At 41.8% G+C, this 20,496-nt stretch overlaps 1 protein-coding gene across 6 annotated transcripts in view; it reads right to left on the reverse strand.

The window, feature by feature from the left end:
- DAAM2 (dishevelled associated activator of morphogenesis 2) overlaps nt 1-20,496 on the reverse strand; it is a 217,118-nt gene that overhangs the window by 101,329 nt on the left and 95,293 nt on the right. For all 6 annotated transcript variants that reach the window (XR_010070275.1, XM_063328682.1, XM_063328685.1 and 3 more), the window contains one exon: nt 3,812-3,901. Coding sequence is in view for 5 of the 6 variants with exons in the window: in XM_063328682.1 (XP_063184752.1) it covers nt 3,812-3,901 (90 nt within the window). In the remaining variant the exon portion in view is untranslated. The remainder of the gene's footprint in view (nt 1-3,811; nt 3,902-20,496) is intronic.

Genomic DNA, 20,496 nt, shown 5'->3' on the forward strand with positions numbered 1-20,496 from the left:
ATATTCTAGGCTACAACTAAAATCAGAAGACTATAAAATAACCCCAAAATATCTAGGAGAGATCAACATAGTTATTAGGATTGAGGTTTTTGTCCATTTTGTTTGTTGGTTTTGAGAGAAGCTGTACAATATAGCTAGTCCAGGTTAACTATAATTTGGAAAGAGATTTGCTATGAATTTTTCCCTCAAAGAAATACAGAAGTAAAACTCCTGACTTGTGTAACTCTGCAAAATGTGTGTGCTTCCTGCTAAAATCTGCTCAACTGAAGGTTTACAAATTAGTCTCTGGAGGCAGGAAAGGCCATAAAAAGAAAACAACTTGACTTGCTTTCCAATGGTAATATGTCTATGAACTTGTAGGATGTACAGAAGGCAACAAGCTCTTGCCTGCACAATGAGGCCTCGTTCTTAGAAACACAGACTGCATCCAAAGCAATGTGTGCGGAAGCAGTGCAATACCTGCATTTTCTACCCTTTTTAGGATTCAAATATGATCTCATTTACAGGTGAAGTAATTGTCCTGACAACTTTTTCTTTTTATATCATGATTTGATCAGTATTTAATGAGATTATGTACGCTAGTACCTGTTCCTGGAAAAAAAACCCACACTGAGTAACAGCAGTTTTCTAAACCTTGACATCAGAAATTTACAAATAAATACGCCTGAAACCATGGTCTAATGCTTCATCTAATTCCTGCAAAACACATAACTAGTAGGAAATCTAGACATAATTTTACAGGAAGGAGTTAGAAGTACAGAAGTGGGTTATATATGTAAGTCTGAATTTCAGCTGATTGTGAGACATGAAGATTATCCTAAACAAAACCAGAATAAAGTACCTGAACTGGGGGAGGATATCATCATTTGCATTCTGTCTACATATAGCTTTACTTTTAACTCAATATGGTATCAGGGAAGTTCATACTACTGAGAAAGAGGCAATATAAAACATGTAGTGCTGGTGTTTTCAGTAGAGGGTCAGAGTGCCATCAGAAGTGACTGATTAATGATTCTTCTGATGCAAATTAAGACAACTGCATCTCTCATTGTCCGCTCTGTACTCATTAATGGCAAGGTAGAGGACAGCTGAGACTGAGAACACATTAACTTTTTCCAATAGAACAACCTTAATTCCTTGTGAAAAGCTACTCCACAAATGAGAGTGAAGCATTCACTATAGCTGCTATCTGAAGCCACTCCTTTAGATCAAATCATTGGTGATTTGTTTTTAGTACTAATGGTTTCAGATATGAACAAAAAATGGCCAAAAATGACCAACGCAAGCATGGCTGTAGAATACTGTGTCACTGCTCCTCTGTAGATATCACCCACAATCATGAAATTTCAATCCAGAACTGAATCTCCTTTGAGTACCAGGGAATGTTGATTGGCAAGCTGTGCCCCTGGCTTGCATGCCCTCTAACTTTAAATGCACACACATATATGTCTTCCCCCATTTCTTCAGAAAGACTTGGTATAAGAAACAGGTGGAATGAGTTTTTTGATAAAATAGTGATTTTCTGCTACTTTCTGCTTTGGGGAACAAGTGCCAGAGAAGATTATAGCCAAAGTCTAACTGCCAAGATAAATGGACAGTGTGCCTACAACAATGACTGACCTTCATTTTGGCAAGTGACATTTGTTTACTTAAGACAGTCCACTAATCTCACCACCTTTGCAGCAAATCAGGAAGCTCTGACCTTCCGTTACTTTTAGACAAGAAAAGTCATCTGAGATTAATGATTATGAACAGTTGCCTCAACTTGGACTTCTTGACCTTCTAGTTCATGGTGTTTTCACTTGCCGCATTACAAAGCGTGGAGCCCTCGCTTCCCAGAAAACTCAAAGAACCCAACATACGCAAGACAGGGCTCTCTGGGGGCTTGTCCTGGATGGCTGACAGCATTCTGCCAAGTGAGGAATTAGGCCCTATGTGGCTAAAATTAGGTAACAAGTTCTTCAGGGAAAAGACAGCCTTCCTCTAAAGGGAAGCCTACAACAAGCTTCTCTGTCACTGTAAAACAATGATGATAGGTGGATTACGCAGTAGGCTGAAGAGAGAGAGAGATGTCATCACTGATATCTGGCTGCCTGGGAGGGAAACAATGAATAACATTGGACAGTTAAGGTTTCAAGTAATTGAAAGTATCTACGATGCACTGATTAGACATCTGGCAACAGTATCCTGTTCCAGTTAGCACATCATTTCGGAGAGCTGGAGTTCAGCTAAGGGAGGCTGCACCATAAAAGTATTATAAAGATTTTTCAGTATGCAACGTCTTTAACTCTGGAGGTCTTCAAGATTCTTATATCAAATCCACTGCTTTAACAACAACAAAAAATAAATAGTGTAATGTAGTGAATCCAACCAACATATTAAATACATTAAAGCCCGAATCTTGCTGCCAAGGCAGACTGGTCTGGGAGGTGGAATGTGTGGTTCTCTAAAGATGGCTACAAATAGATCCTCTTCCACCAGAGCTGAAAAAGCCAGCTGAGCTGGCCAGCAAAAATGTAAAGCAGGCATTAATCACAGCAGCCTGCACCTTCCCTCCACTTGCAAGCTCTGTGTACCCGCAGGAAGAAGAATGGAGAGAAGAGCAAATGCAACTGAGCCTAGACTGCTCTTACGCACTTCCTGAATTACTGCTAGCTCAGAGGCGCTGTAACTAATTTGTTGCTATTAACTTCCCTGTATGATGCATTTCAGCCAAAAGCAACACATATGCAAAGCACCCATCTGATTGTTTTGACTGAGTTTTTCCTTAATTACATGGTAAGAAAGCTAAATTTCCCCTTCTCCCCCACCCGCTCCCCAAGGAAAGAAAGGCAGCAAATGCAGCCTCAGGACCATCATCAGGGTTTGAATCTGCCATCTTCAGTATTGAAGTCTAAACCTCTTCCCTCTAAACCTGCTTCTGTTATGCAGACTTACATATAATGATTGATGCTCTCATAGCACGACTTGAACATTTAACCTACCAACAAACTCACCACACCTTTTTTTGCCTAACGTTTTTTGTTAATGAATCCGTGCTATTGGGGCTGTCTTTGTTTCTGACTGACACCTTTCTAGAGCAGCAAAACTTTTCTACCACACAGCTCCTGCAGGAATTCCTCTTTTACAAGTTTCACAACAGTGATACAACTTGTCAATTCACTTGGCCCTCATTCTGCCAGTGACAAAACAGCCAGTGCGATACATCAGCCACTGCCCCTCTCACTGATCTGTCAGAAATTTGAAGACCTTGAATGGTGAAGTGTTACATAGAAATTGATAGGAGCCAGTCGCCTTCACTTTCCACTGCAATACAGAACATTTCCTACAAGCTCTGGAAGACCTTGGACTACCAAGTTTTAAGACATCGCTATTATTATGTACTTTACAGATATTTGAAGACACTCTGAAAGCTTTCAATAATACATTTTGTATTATAAGCAATTTACAAAAGTTTTTAAAAATTCCTTAAAACATTTCCATGATAACTTTTCTTCCAGCTCAAAGAATAAAAACCCACAAAAACAAACAAGCAAACAAAAAAACCCAAAACCAAACATGTAAAAGATTCAAAACGGGACAACGTATGATTTAAACTTGTGAACATTCTCTGCAGAAATCACACACGCATACACTAGTTATATGAAAGTTGTGTCATAGTCATGCTGATAAAAATCCTTACCTCACTTAATCATGTGCATGTAAACAGTAGATAAACACATAGTTCAAATCTAGATGTATAACAGTAATTAATAAAAATATGCACACAGAATGTATTGGTGAGCTACTTCAATCAGGACAACTGTAGTACCTTCTTTTTGCTGCAGTAAATCTGCCATTTCTTCTCTGGAGGGAGTGCAAACATAGCCTCTCTGTTCTTGTCTGTGAGATCCAATTCATCCTGGAGATCATGAAAAAGAACAACAGAAAAAAAAAAACAGTTAACAGCTACATTGGTAACTTCTAATAGGTTGAGATGAATGTGGTCCAGGTATGCTGACTAGCCTTCAATCAAAAGCCACTTGGCAGCTCCCAAAGACTCCAAAGATTATTGGTTTCACAATTTTTACCTTGCCACTGCAAGTTCTCCCTGTCAGAGCATAACCTATGAAGACAGGCAGCCTGAACAACTCCCATGTCAAGCTTCTATTACTAACGATTAGTCAAGGATGGGAAAGACCACATGAAAGGCATGAAGTGAAAAACTCAAAGCGCTGGATTATGTGACACAGACACTCCTCAGAACACTTCGAGAAAGGCTAATAATTCAGTACGCCTTTCCCTGGCCTGCAGTATCAGGTCTTCCATAGAAGGAGAACAGTGAAATCACTGTATCTTTTAAACAAAGGTCATGAGACAGTTGTCAAGTGGCAGTAATGTCAACAGCAAACTACAGGTTGAAATATTTGTCCAGATGTTTGTCCTCTGAACCACACAGTCCCCAGCAAAAGACAACCAGCATTTCAGGCAAAGGACTTATCTCCACACAGTGTCATATCAGATTCAACAGACCAGCAAATTCAGTCTCGGTTAAGAAAAGTGAGTTCAGTGGAACACACCCTTTTAGAGCCTAGGCAACCTTATATTTGTAAAACGAAGGATAATGCTGTGATCTGGAACTGACTCGCAACTCTGTCACAAGTTCCCTCTGGATACACCACTGAATTCCCCAGCTTTGGTTTCTGTTCTGTAAAAGGTGGATAACAATAGACTCTCTTCCTATACAACGTGTCTCTACAATCATCAAAGCAGACTGCTACTTGCTCTCTGTTTATTCAGTGCTGACCACAACAGTACTCCAACCACAGCTGCCAGTTTCAGGTTCTAATGGGAATTAAACAATTAAGAATGGTCTTCATAGCAAGCAGCCTGCATGAGCTGGGACAGCCGAAGATGTCTAAATGAGAGTTTCCGCAATATAAAGAAAGGCTTCCAATAACATTTCAATGAATCAGTTTTGGCAAGGTTTTCTTTTTCCTATATATTTGCAAGTGTTTGGTGAAGGAAGTGTCCAGGGGTCCAATATCAAGATGACATTGCAGCACTAAGAAGGCTGCACATGCAGATTCTGGCACCCACACTAACCTAGCCCAAGCAAGACAATACCTCTTTAACTCAGCCCAACAATGGCTCATTTGGAAAGCGTTCAGGGCTGGGAAACTTGTGAAAACAGTGAGCTAAATTGCACACTGAGCCTGGTAGCGGCTGCTGACAGATTTAAAAGCCCATAGAGATTTCAGCTGCAAAAAGGTACAAAAGAAATGCAAACAGTAACAAGGCGAGGTCAGTGCCAGCAGCTCAAGGTAGAAGAAGCTGGAGGTTTTTTTAAAACAAGAAAAAGTTTAAAGGCAAAAAAAAAAACACCCAAAAAAATTTAGCTGTGCAGAAAGAGTGCAAACCATGTGGAAATGTTTAGGGTGAGTTTCCAAACAAGGGGGCAGCCAAGCGAGGCAAGGAGTTTTATCCTTGCTACACACAATTAGAAAGCTCAGGCCAGGATCACATTCTTGGGGGGAGAGGGAGAGTGAAACGACATGTAAGGTCTTAAGACAAGCAAAGGAATGCTGTTGGAGGTCAAGCATGTGGGAGGGAAAGGAGGGGCAGTCAGGGAATCAAAAATGCCAGGTTTGGAAGAACCACCAAAGAGGCCAGAATACACATCTGAAATGAGCTGGCTGGGCTCAGCTAAATTCTTAGAAAAATTGTGATTGTTTTATTGAGCTGCTTAATGATCTTAGCCTTTTTTTTTTCCCCTTTTTTTCTTTTTTTTTTCCCTTCTTTCTTTTAATAAAGAGCAACTAACCTGGTTTTCTAATCCATACTGCTCTTTCTGGAGTCTGGTAGCAGATCAGACAAGCAGCAAAAGCTTTTCCCAGAAGCTGTGCTTAAAACTGAATGATGAACTCAACCAATATAGTTCAAGACAACCATTTCATCAAAAGAATGCTCCTATTCAGTAAAACCACCCAGAGGGCAGGGTGCTGACACTCAGCAGCTTCTAGACACTGCCTTGGACACTGGCAGTATCAGGGATATAAAGAGCACTCTTCAATGAGGCAATAAGAGTATGCAACTTACAGTCATGTAATTTTGCATCCTGATAGCATGACATCCTTTTCAGGACACAAGCCTAGAAAGGTAGTTTGAAAGGATGGAAGATACAGTGGGAGCAAAGTGCATCCACACCCTACTTTATTGTGACTCAGGAGGTTAAATTAGAAGTCATGGCATTAGCCCAGGTAACATAGTAACAACAGAACTGTTTAGGGTTCCAGGTATAACGTGATCACCAGAGACAGACCCAAACACACTTGACTAGAAAATAGCACATGGAGGATGGATTACCTTTCCTTTTGAAACAGCTAGTGTTTGTCTTTGTTAGAAGGCAAAATGCTGGGTTCTAACCCCCAGGCCAGATGGGCAGGCAGGAAACTGAATATTCAATAGGGAAAGAGACACCTTCTCCAGAATGCAAAGCAGCAGTCAAGCTCTTCAACACCCTTGCCTGAAGTAAGTCTTCAGCAAGTGTGCTCCTTCACGGAGAGGAAGTGGGAGGAACCGAAAAGGCCTACATGCCCGCCCTACCTATACCATTAATCAAATCCCACCCTATAAAGAACCAAGACATCCCTGCAAAATACAAGAGACATGAACCCTTCTTCTGGAACTCTTCAAATCGTCTTACCTCTTCTATCCCCGTCCCCTGTCTGTAGAAGAAGACCAGACTACCATGACTGCACAGGAAAGCCCTGGATCTAGCTAAGGAAGAAGATCCTAGATCAGGCAGAACGTTTTGCTATTCTGACTCAAGATCCTAACAGAGAGCACATAGGAAACTTGCTGCCTTGGAGGGAAGCAGCAGGAACAACAGAAAGAAGAAATTTCAGAAGGGTAGTCTGGTTCCTGAATAGGTCATTCTGACCCAACAACAGAGGTAGATCTGTCAGTGTGAAGAACTTCAGACCCTAGAGTTAGCTCAGCAACAGCAAGCAGCTATTGAAGGAGGAAGAAATTGCAAAGGCTGGCAGGAAAGGGGAAGAACTACAAACTCTGAACGCAGTCATCAAGGCTGGGGTTGGAGCCAGGCTAAGGAAGCCGACGTGACCGAACGCCCAGGGAGCAAATGTAAAGGGCAAGAAAAAAATGGTCGGTCAGAACAAAGCAAGGAAAATGCCCTCCTCAATCACCTGAGCCAGTTTCCCAACAGAAACGTAATAACTCCTTTTCTATGCCTTGGATGGGCGGCTCAGTTCCAGCAATTCATGCCAGCATGACCCTGCACAATGGAGCTCAGCCTCCTGGCTCTTAAAAATACTTGAAGTTGCAAGTGTTCTCATCAAACACAGATTAAAAAGACATTTGCCAGGCTGGCCTGAGGGAGATGTAAAGTACCTCCAGTTAATATTCCTTACATTTCTCTCCTTTATCTGTTTCCTATTTTATTTTATTTACTGAGAGAGGGATACATTCAGTTATTTTCACTTTCATGGGGGCATTTTTATTATTTTTTTTTTTACTTACACAGATTGAATTTCAATGATAAAACATTTAAAATATACTGGAGCTGGATTTGAGGTTCAAATGTTTCCAGTCCAGTTTTCAGGCCAAAAGGGAAGATGGCCTCCATTCAAAATGGCTACAACCCAAGGAAATAAGAGACAAAGAGAAAGAAAGGGAACAAGAAGTAGGAATGGGTAGGAAACATAAAACCAGTATTTTGTGGGATTTAAAACCACATTATGTCCCTTGTTTTGGGGAACATTCATTAAAGTGTGAAAGATGGATTTGATGCTGGGTAGCCATCAGCTCAATAATGATATCACTCAAAGCCCCGGAAGAACTGAACAGAAAGGCACTTCTCACCTAGACTGGGCAGCACTTTTCTTAGTGATTTAAGATGAAATAAATAAGAGAAAAAGTAATATTTTGGGAATATAGAAGAGTGGTTCACTTGGAGAGAGAATCACTAAAAGAGAGCCTTTAACTCCTACCAGCATGCCTGCCTCTCTAAAGGAGAAACATTAATGACTTCTACATCTCTGTGCTGAAAAGTGTATTGCATCTCCACCATTCAGTCATCTGTGAAAAGGTGGGACAGAGTCACAAGACAGCTGCTCCTTCACCAGTCTACTTTACCTGGCCTTGCAAGAAGAGTTATACAGTCCATAGGAACTTTGGAATTTAAATGGGGAAAACTTGAAACGGTTTGAAAGGCAAACTTAGTAAGATACTCAAAGACACAATGAGACTTCCCATTTTCAACATATCGATGCCGAAGCCACAGCAGGGGTATTATATAAGTACACAGAGTATTAGGGCTTTGGGGCTCACGCACCTCTTGGCTTCAAGTCAGAATGCTGGAGACCAAGAGCCTCAAATTTGGTTCTTGGAACTCACAGGAGATTTCCTCAGTTACAGTTTCTCATTCTACTTGTCCCAGTCCCTCTAGCCGTCATGAGAGCTTCCCACTGACTTAAGGTCAGACAGCTGCTTCATTTTGTAAAAGACAAAAAACAGCAACACAAACTAATCAACCAACCAACCTTCAGAGGCTGGGGTTGTTTTTTTGAGCTTTGGTGGGGTTTTTTTGGTTGTTGTTTTTTTGGTTTTGTCTTCTTAAAAATTTAATGAATTGTGCATAGTATTTCCAGCATGATGAAGCACAGAATTCTAATATGATATGTTTTGTTTACTGCAGGCGATAACTTGTGATTAATATGGCTATAACACATATTTTGCCAGGAGGGAGAAGAGATTTTGCTTCTTTTCTTATATTTACTTGGATATCTGTCCTGTTTCATCAATTTCTTGTGATTTCAGCTACAGATACTTGAGTTAGACATTTAATTTTTGCCTGTGGGTAGCAGTGCTCTTGAAAGCACATCCTTTCTATCAGCATCCACCCCAGGCCTGTCTTTCACATTTAATGGCATTTTTTATGACTGAGAGAAGTTAATGACATCTAAAGGCATATTCTCGCTTTTTAAATGTTTATTTCTGCCTACAAACATATTCAGGCAATTATTAAAGAATTATTAAAGAATTAAATCCGTTTACCATCCCCAGAGGGAACAGCTTTGGCATGAAATCAATCCTTATTTACACCACAGAATCCAACACTAAGACATAATACACTGGCATATAGGCTTCATCACTTTTGCTGTTCAGAGATGCCTATACTGACTGCCTGATTACAGCTGTATTGCACTGTTTGGTTCTTTAGCAGCAGATGGGTACTCAAGCAAAAGGACAGCCAGGTCCCGGCATCAACGGGCACCATGGGAACCAAAGCTTCAGATGCCACAAACTCTCAAAGCTTCCCAGAAAGGTTAAACTTTACTCTCCCTTGTTAAACTCAAAATGTAAACTTAAGAACTTCCAGAACAGATGAGACCAGGAGTTATCTGACCTGTGACCACACCGAAAGCTTCAGAGGGCTGTGCAAAAGCCCTGCAAGTACAAAGCCATAGTGCAAACTCCGTAAATGGTCAAACGCTTCCCAACTCCCTGTCTCAAAACAATGGCTGATTCTGTGATGCAGGTGATAACGTCCCTTTCAAGATGGGGATAGCGTTGGCATTTGCAAGTATTTTTTTTGCACAGGTCCAAAGTTCTCCTTTTGCTCAGTCGCACCAGTATTACCCTTAATGGTACTTTGCGAGTCATTCAATAGGGAACAAAACTGAGAAAGAAGGAATTATATGAGGATGCCTTTACACACTATAGAAAACCTCCATGATTTGAAAACTTTTTATTTGAATAGTTTGCTTGCATACTCACCTCAAAAATTTAGATTCCAAGGCTACGTTCATTTTTACATTATGACCTTGCACTGTATGAATTTTAGTTAAATGCACCACTCTTATCTTGCTTCCTGTTCATATCCCCATTCCTTCCTTTTTTCCTCTCTTGCACACACCTACCTTTTCTATTTTTCCCTCTCTAATCTTTTTCTCATTCCTTTTGATCCTTTTTTCCTGTCATGCATAAATGCACCCTCCATTATCCACCTCATCAATCCTTCTCTCTCAGTCTCTTAGCAGCATCAAACCCACCCAAATTACAAAATGAAGTACAATCCAATGTTTCCAGTATAATAAATTCCCTGTACCGTATGATATCTGTTGCCTCAGGTTCCCCAAAGTCATTTATAGATGTCTGTCACCATGTCCCCAAAAGGGCCATATTCCAGTTCCACCGATGCTCCCAAGTGGCGTAGCACAGCTGATGGCCTTAAGCCACGGATGAATTTATTTAAATCTTGTACAAAGTAAACAGTGATTACGACACACCATGGGATCCCATCCAGCACCCACTGGCAGGCCCCAGAGAAGGTTCACGTTCACGTGCAGTCACTTTGAGGGAATAGTTAATGGTGGGTTAATCAATGCTGAAGTACAACTCAAGCTGACATGAGATAAATGGCACTGACATGTCTGGGACTGCAGAGGAAGACGAACTGGTGGAAAGAGATCAGGGAGGAGGCTGTCCGCAGCACACTACAAGCTTTTGCAATAGAGGATCCAATCCAGCATAACTATTACAGTTTTAGCAAGTGAATTGAGTAGGACCACATTGCTAACGTGTGACTTACATTGCCTGAAAGCTACACTCTTACATTAACAACAGTCCCAGGAACCTTTATTTTCCAGTTCATGCTGCCTATGCCAGGTTCTGTTGGCAGATAACAAAAAGGTTAGTCTGGTGGCTCACATTCGAGCTGTGCCTCTGCCCACCAGGGAGGGATGTTGGGGAGGAGCGGAGAAGCTCTCATCACAGGTCCAGGGGCAGCTGTCCAAAAAGCTGCTTCAGAGATAACTGCAGTGAGTGAATTAAAAAAAAAATAATCAAAAAATTAAAATAAAAATCAATCTTCTTCAGATCTCAGTCTCTCTGCAAAAGCCTATGAATGCTTCAAGTAGAAGAGATAAACCTTTCCTATTTAATCACTGTGTCCACCTCCAGGGGACAGTATAGGATTGTTCCCCTTCAGTTTTCCTTCCATTGCTTTGTTTGATACAGCTCACCAGGCTGACACGTAAGAGACAGCCTGCTGGAAGAGTGCACATTTGCAATACTGAGGAGGTCGATAAGGCATTCTGAAAGACTGCCTGTCCGAACTGTCAGTGAATGAGGTTCATTTGACTGCATAAACTGCCTACACTCATGTAGAAACTGGAGCAATGAGCAGTGCAAGAAAAGGACTGCTCAGCAAAGCTCCCTAAGACAGAGAAACATTTCACAGGCTTTACATAATATGCAACTGCAAACACCAGAATGTGATTGAGGCAGGCATCGAGAGGAGCAAAACAGAGCCGCCTTCTCTAGACAGCAACCAGTTCCCATCCCTACCTTCTCAGGGCCATGCCTGGCACAACAGCGTGGCTGTACCCACAGCAGAACTCGATGGCAGATGCTCTTTCAACAGGCAACAGCACTACCCCACACACAGTTAGCACACCTCCAGATGCAGCAAATTGGTTAGAAGTTCTTACTTGGGCACCCGATATATGTCCTAAGTCCACTGATAACCCATGAAGAGAAAGCAAAATAACACCCCAAACAAACCCTCCCCTCAAATTCTTCCATCTCATCCTAACCCTTAGAATTAAAAGCAGACTTTGTAAAGCACAGAAACAACACACCATATGAGGCTGGGGATTAACATTTTGATCAGTTTCCCAATTGATAAGAATTAGGGAGATCACTGAAAAACATCATTTGGTTTCCATTCATTTGCATACACATAGTATGTGTATGTGCAGATATATATGCCACTCGCACCTTACACACACAAGAACTATATAAATAAGACATATCACATAACATCTGCCCATACCTACAACGTTTTATTGTTACATTCGTGCATGAAACCACTGTGCACACATGAGTTGCTCACACAGCCAGCAACGTTTACATTTCAGGTACTGCCACAGATCTGACTGTAAAGCAGAAAAGTAGACAAACAAAAGGCTGTGATTGCCATTATACTTTTTTTTCTTGCTTGCTTTTTCAAAAAGTTGCAGCTTTAAAACCTCCTTAGTACTAGGGGCCCAGATCCCTTGAATCTCAGTCATAACAGTACAAGACAGAAAGCACCTGATGTTTACATACTGGAAGATGTGTTTCTCTTCTACCCTGCCAACACAGAAGTTACTCAAGGTTCAGCAGCAGAGTAAGACTTTCATCCATCAAGGGCACTGCTTTTTGGCAGAGAAATTTATCTCACAGAAAGTCAATTTTAACATCCCTTCCCCTCACCCCCAAACACACCCCCGCTATACTGCTTCCTTTTTTCCTCCTTAATCATTGCTTAATTGCTTTTTGCTTCCTGGAGAAGCTTCTTGTCTCTCTCCTACTCCTCAAAGCTCTCTGGGACTTGACAGCATACAAGTACACGTAACCAGCAAGGCCTATTGTGGCAGTCCCCTTTCACAGGCCACTGGCAGCAGCATATGCTGTTCATTTTTTCTGCATGAACCGCCTGCATGAGACAACAATCTGCTGGGCCAAATAGAAAGAGAAAGAATGAGGAAAACCAGCACCAGTTTATGCAACAATACACACAGATGTTTAGAGAGAGACTTAGATACACATTCTCATATGCAGGGCTACAATAAGGGGAGAGAAAGAGGGACACTCCATGGATATGAGTGGGCATATGAGGACAATAATGCAAACAGTTGACCATCATCACCTCTTTTTCCATAAGGTGGGCTGCATGTCCATGACAGTGAATTGGAACAAGCCCAGTGAGAGGGATGGGGATGAAAACTGAACTGTCAGGCTCGTGTCTAATCTAAATCCCTGCTGCTGCAATTTAAGCCTATTACTTCCGGCCCTATCAACGACAGACATGGTGAGCGGATTTTTTCCTTCCTCTTGATAACAGTTTTCAAACCTATTAAAGGCTGTTGTAATGTCCCTTCTCAGTCTTCTTTCTTGAGGCTAAACAAGCCCAGCTCTTTCAATCTTTCTTAGAGGTCACGTCCTCTGGACCTCTCATTCCTCTTCTAATTGACTTCAGGGCTCTCCCTGGTCAAAGTACATCTTTCTTGAAGTGCACTGTTCAAAAGTGGGGACAGTGTTTCTGCTGAGACCTTACCAATGCTGAGTGTAAAGATTACTTCGTGCATCTCTCAGACGGCATTCCTGGCTTTATATTCCACGAAGGCAATGACTTCTTTTTTTTTTTTAATTAAAAAAACCTCAAAACCTGCATGACTTATGTTCGCTTGTGATCCACTATAATCCCTAGTTTCTTCTCTGAAGGAATGTACTTACCTGTCTGTTTCCCATTCTACATTACCAGATTTGCTCATAAAAGGAGCATGTTTTAACTGTCCCCATTGAATCCCATCCTATTTCATAGAATTTCTCCATCTTCTTTTAAGCTTATCTTTTAACATATCCACAGTGTTTATAGTGACATCTGGAAAGTGAATAGGTATGCTGTGTATTCCACTATCCAGTCAATTAAAAGAAAACACCAAACAGAACTGAAGCTGTTAAACCTCTGCTTGATAGATCTTTTTGCTGTGCCAGGTTGCGAGTCCTCTAGGGCAAGTACCACATTTACCTTCACATTCGGATATCCAATACTTCTCTCAAACAGAGCTTCTAGTATCACCATATACAACACTAAAAACCAATAAAATTTGCTGTTTCAGCACAGTGCCCATACCCTGCCCCTCATTTCCTTTCCTTCCCCTCCCCTTGTTTCCCCCTCCCTTCCCCCTCCCTGTGCCAGGGTTTTTTTTTCATGCCAAGGTCCTTTAGATGAGACCCTGTATGGGAAGGTAGGGGTGGGAAAGGTTATTAGGAAACTGCCATCTAAACTGTTACCTTTCCGGCTTCCCCACCCTCTCCCTCCCTACAAAGTCTCCTCTGTTCTGTTTTAATACTAATGAGTTCAGAGGAGGTTCCTAGGCTGGAGCAATTCACAGCTTGGACCATGCCAAAGCACACAGGCACACACCTCTCTGATCGCTTCCTGCCCAAACACAGTCCTGCTGGCTCAACCCTCAAAATGTGGGCTGGGAATTGCTGCTGCAGCCCTGTGCCAAAGGCAGGCTGAATTTCCAGGGACGTCAGTGCCACCTACTCCACTCCTCCCAGCTTTATCCTCTTGTGTGCATCCTATTTGTCATATGCCCCTATGGAGGAAAACAAGGGTAAGTCAGAGCTTGGCTGACCTTTAAATCTCTGATAAAATATTACGTAAAAGGGCAGGAAGAACTGAGAGGTCGGTTAAGAATTAAATGAGCAAAATTAACTTATCGAGCTTTGGTTGTTCAGCTCAGACACACATGCTCAAACTTATATGCAGGGTAAACTGAAAGGAACTCCAATAAATCAACATAATTTCTGGCATGAGTTCAGGTTTACACAGATAGAAGTGAAACCAGGAGCTGGCTTTAGTTCTTCTCTTGTTCTCTGAATAATTACTTCAGATTTAGTAGTGCAAACCAGAGATCAGAATGTCCCTAACTCCATTAAACTGAGTGGACTTACTCTGGATTTATAACAGTGCAAAATATTAATCAAATTACCTGCTTTAAATTGAAACAGAGCCTAAACGTCTCGGCTAGACAGCTTATAACACAGGCTTGTTCTACAGTCTACAGCACAGACTTCAGACATAGAATAGACCGAGCAATCCATCAGTCCCTTTTCCACTAATTGTTAACTACTACTTCAATAAATGGAGATGAGCCGTATTTACTACCAATCAGTCCAGACCAGCTAAAATAAGACCCACATATGAGGCTTTTGTTATCTCCTCTGGGTTGAGGTGGAGGGCAATTCCACAATGCTCACCACTCACACAAACAGAGTATTTCCACAGTCAAACGCTGTATTGAGGGCATGACAGTACATTTGGTTATTCCTTCACACCCTGTCCTGTCTCATTGCTCAAGTATTCTGATAATCAGAACAGCAACTACTGCACTGACATCACTGGGCTTAAGAAAACACCAGACAAGATGTTTCTCTCTAAATATTTCTAAGAAAGAAATTATAAGAAACTTTTACAAAATATAGCAAAAGAAATAAGAGAAAGATGAGCATTTGCCTTGCAGAATGAATTCATCTCCTAACAACAAATTGGAGACAACAACAAATGCAACAATAATTGCATTTATTATCTGGTTAAGTATTTGTAATCCAAAAGATCTCTCACGTCATTCATGTGGAAGCCAACAACTTTACACCAACCAACATACTCATCCAGCTGTTGCTCTCTGTACAAGATGTAATGCTGAAACACAGCCACTACAGCAATCCCAATGGATTTTCCATGACTCAGGGATCTCCCTGGAAACCTTCCAAACTGGGAAACTGCAATCTGCTTTCCCCTTGTAATTTCCTTTGGAGAAGTTATTCTTCAAACCTCCACCTAGTAAACCATTTCATAACATTGTTGTGCACGCTGCTAAATTCTTTTCAAAAGGTGTTTGTGTTATTAGTCTGGGCAGCCTTTCCCTTTATGTGGTCAACAAATGATGGGAAACTTCAAAATGAAAAGATGCCCTTAAGTGTTTTTTCACATAGAAGTGCATAGAATATACAGACGTTGACTAGAGCCCTTTTGCATACAGCACATGTGAAAGAAAGCAGAGTCTGGCCAGGAAGGCTCTGGAGTCTTGTATCAGATTCTTCCTAAAAAAAGAACAAGTAGATAAGAGCAGGGCAATGTCTATGACAGGAGGCAGTGGTAGAGATTTGCTCCCAAGATCTTAAATAGAATACATTTTGCTTCTGGAAGGCTCCTGCCTATGACCTCCACATGCTGCATCTTTTCAGCACCTTTTCAATCTGGCTACAATTCTGTACTAAAACTGGTTTAAGAAGCATCACTATTCCATGTTTCCCACTAGGGAAACAAACTCACAACTGCATGAAATGAGTTGTATAAGCTTGCACAGGTATCTCGGAAAAAGAGGTAATGCTCTTGAAATATGTTTTCCTCCCAGGAAGTTTACAGACTTTTCCATTTACAGAAAACGAGGTACCTAGCATTAAAAGCTCTGGGTCAGTGATGTTCCAGGTGGAAGGCATCTGTCTGTACTTCCTCCGGACAACACACACCAAAGACAGAGCAGCTGTGGATGCAGCTCGGTGCGATGAGTGACAGAAAAGCACCTTCTAGCACTTGCCTTCCATGTGCTGCTCCCCGCCGATGCTGAAGGGATGAGCAGAAGGGTCAGTCATCTCCTGTGCTGAGTGACACCAAAAGCTCCCCTTTACCCAGTGCAGACGAAGGTGCCAGGAAACTGCTGACCTGAAAACCTTGTACCCTAAAAAGGTGCTACTCCTACTCCGCCTCACCTGTGGCACCTTGTGCTTCCCACTTTAGAGTCTTGCAGACAAGGCACGTGACAAGAAAAGGTCATTTCCCTCCAACACTGGAACAATCATCCCAGATTACCTTAACAGGTCCCCTGAATGATAAACAACCTTGAGCACTGTTTGAAGACACAATCTACCTATCGAAGGTGGAGAGGCATGATATAATTATAAACCCTTTTTTCCCCACTTTCTTCTGGCTATATGATACACTATCTGAGCAATGATTATATCTGATATAAATTGCTACTAGATGATCAAATACAGGAATTTCAGTCAACACATTAAACAGATGATCCTTCATGACTGTTACCTACTTCTCCATTCAATTATGTTATTTTGTTAACAGTTCCTCCTAAACCCCAGCTACACTCTACCTCAGTAGGGGTAACTCCCATCCCGCAAAAAACTTGCATCACATCCTCTTTCACAACCTTTCCTCCTCATTGGAAAATGTCACTACTTCCCAGCTTAAGGTGGTCACTCTTACAATGCTATTTTGTTATAAATTTTATAAGGTCTTCATCAACACATGGACCTGGCTCCCCCTTTCTTGCTCAAACCAGGCTAAATGACAAACCACACCTCCTACATCATCTCAGATCTGGCCCTTCTTCTATGAGCTGCAGAAGAAAAAGACACTTATCATTCAACCTCCCTTTATCAACACACAAGCTCTCTGTCTCCAAAAGCATGGCATGTCACCTCCACCTTTGCACCTTGTCTTTGCACTCCCTTCAGCACTACAGCTACTTCATTTGTTGTGTCTTTTTTTTTCCAGCACTTTAGAAAATTTTATCTCTCCTTACCACAATCTCTTGTCCGGTTACAATCTGGTCATCATGCTCTTTGCATGACTTAGTACTCTACTCTGTCATTTCTCCCAGATGCATCTCCAGGGGGCACCTTCTCATCCCAAATGACCTTTCTGACCTGATTCATAACAGTCTCTAACCTCTCCTCAGCAGACCAAATCTAGATTCAAATATCCTCTCTAAAAGGTGAGGAATAAGGTCTTAAAACATTTGTAAGTCACCTAATACAGCTCTGAACAACATAAGACACTAATAAAGAGAAGTAAAGAAAGGACAGAAACTGCAGAAGGGCAGGAATCATACCCAGAGAAGCCATTTCAAAGCAGTGGAGCAATAGGACCTTCCTGTACTGCTGCTGCTGGCTCTTTTTCTGCTGGAGAGGGCACAGCCTGTTACTTTATGGCAGGCATCAAAATGGCAGAAACTATATGAGAATGCTGGTTCAATTCTAGGAGGAAGGTAGTAAGTTGTCTGCTCTGTATCCATCTGAGTGGAGCTGGAAAAGTCCCAGAAAGTTGAAGTAAAGATAAATTAATTTGATCCTTCCAGCTAGCAAATATGACTCCTACTATCAATATAATCTCAGTGTTTTATCACTTCAGCAGCCTTCAGACTCAGTACAGAAAGTTCCTGTCTCTTCATTATAGCCATAATGCGTCATGAAAACCATTCAAATATTAATGATGTCTTACTAAAGAAAAAGGCCACAGTAGAGTTTTACATTCTTTTTTTCTTTTTTCTTTTACTTGCAGCTATGCCAAAACAAGATAGTGTTATCAAATCAGCTGATAAGGTATTAGAAACATGTGGACACAAGATTTCTGAACAGTAAGCACATCCACCCTGTCCATGGCTTAGGGGATAGGATATCATGACAGCTTCCAAGCATTCAGCAGAGGGCGGACACAAGATTCACATCTTAGTACATCCATTTTCTAGCGGCGGAATCTCCTCTGTCCTCTCTTTTTGCATCCCAAGCTATATATCTGCTGTGCTTCCAAAATCCAGTACTTCTCCTCTTATGCTCTAGATGGACTACATGCATTTCCTCAGTTAGGGAACATCGGGACTATCCTGTTAAAAACACGTAGTCCAGTAAGTAGGTCTTTCTCAGGTGTTTCATGTCTACTGTAAGTAAATCATACTCAGAACACACTCAAACATTCCCCTCAGGTATTCCCACCATGACCGCTACCTTCCCCGCCTTTCAGAAAGGCGGCTCGTATGCTCCGCTTGTGGTATTTAGCAGCCAACAATCACCACAGACACAGAAAATACCACACGGGCCAAATTTCAGGCAATGTAGAACAGCATAACTCCACTGCTCTCTTCAGTGGAACTGGACTGCTTTACATCAGATAACGATCTGTCCATAAGTTTTATAGAAACCAACAAGATCTACAAAACAGTGTATGCCTGCACAAAAGCCTTATGGGTACTTTGGTAACACCCGCAGCTACTTCACACCCAAAATCTGGCACGTAAGCCCAGATCTGGATTTACATTTGTTTACACAACCCTATTGATTCTCAGACATGGAGTGCGAGACCTGGCTCCCATCTCCTGCTCCTCTCACAGCATCTGGGTCTCACACGTTTGCAGCATAGTGACTGCTGCTTCTTACACAGCTGGTCAGGGAGCTGGGAGCTGCCAGCCAGCTGCACCTACTGGAAGGGAGCCTAGAGAGACAAAGTGCTGGTGCTGCACTCCGTGCCACAAGCCTGTCCCTATCACAGGAGTCCATATGGAGGTGAGTGTCTGAACGGGAGAGCTGTCTCTGCCATGGAGCCTAAAATGCAGTTCTTCTTATGTATTGGGACTTGAGTAACTATAGAAAGCCGCTTGTAGTGATATATGCACTAAAATCAGGGACTTGTACACATGTGTTGCACATGGGACACGTGTAAAGCAGACCCAATGTTATGAAAAAAAGTTTTCTTTGAAGAGCAGGAAGAAAAAGAAAGAAGGTATCCTGGATATGGACAATTAAAAAGAAAAAGGTATCCTGGATATGTACAATCTTGGACAGAAGAACTGTGCTGGACATAAATGAACATCTGTGCATAACTAGGCAGATTATGATACCATGAAAAGCTTTTGCCTCCCAAGCCTCAGTCCCCTAATTGCTTCAGAAATCTTAAACCACCCAGTACTTTTGCCATTATTATAATAGAAGACAAGTGCATCTGAGTGCATGAAAAATGTTAATCTGACAACTATAAACTAACCCAAGAGAAAGGAAAGTTTTTGTGGCCTGGCTCCCATCAGCGAGGAAAGCAATCTGCTGCCTCAAAGCTTTGCTTTTTTCTGCCTTCAGAGACAGCGTCTTCTACTCACATGATGATGCTAAGCCTTCTTCCTGGATATGAGCCTCTGGTCACGAAAAATCCAGCTTAGTCTCATCATCAGTATTTTCTTATAGCCTCCACTGGCGCATTCTCATTAAGTGCAAGAAAGGAAGCAATAATTGGGGTGGGGAGTCTTCCCTGAGCCAAGGCCAGCAAAGCCTCCTAGTTTGCTGGAGTCCAAGCTCATGGTATGCAAAAAAACCCACGAAGGACCTCTCAAGGCCTTGATTGCATTTGGCACTACACAACCTTCCTCACCGATTAGGTAGAATCACTCATTACAGAAAAGCACAGAGGCAGTGGGCACAGGGAATAAAAGAACTTATTCTTACGGTCAAAACAGCATAGAGGCACTTTTGAACTATGGTTGCAGAGAAATCTGCGTTGATCAACAACTCAAAGCCACAGGCCTGACAGAGGTGTAGTCTGAAACTATGATTTACATGCAGGGCAAGTGACACAGAAATTAAACCCCTGTAGTAAAAAGAATCCAGGAAGAGGTCAGAATTACTCAAAAGACTGATAATATGAAACTGAAATAGTCAAATCTTGGCAACATGCCTGAATTTAAATGTGATTAAATATTGTTATCAATACACACGATATGTGTTTGAGGTCTGAAGTGAGGACCTAAAACGCATGTCTTTCTAAACCACAAACTCTCAGTGGGAAACTAAGGATTAAATAGGCTTCAGACATGGAGGATGCTTTTCTGGGAAGGTGGTGCTCCACACTGGGAGCCACGAGACAGAAAGGCAACTCTGCATATTTGTTCCCCAAAGCATTACAAGGGAGCTGAGGGAGAAATAGAGAATTTTGTTCTCCAGGCCCATCAACATACACAGCAAAACACAGCTAATGCCCTCTGGTGCCTACATACATTGACTAATGTTTAAGGCAGTCTGTATTCACATGAAAGCCCACAATGGAGGCATTTCTTGTACTTTTTACCCCATAAATACTCTGGTAGGTTGCAGAGCCAA

Source organism: Chroicocephalus ridibundus, chromosome 3, assembly GCF_963924245.1.
Source record: "Chroicocephalus ridibundus chromosome 3, bChrRid1.1, whole genome shotgun sequence".
Classification (NCBI taxonomy): Eukaryota; Metazoa; Chordata; class Aves; order Charadriiformes; family Laridae; genus Chroicocephalus; species Chroicocephalus ridibundus.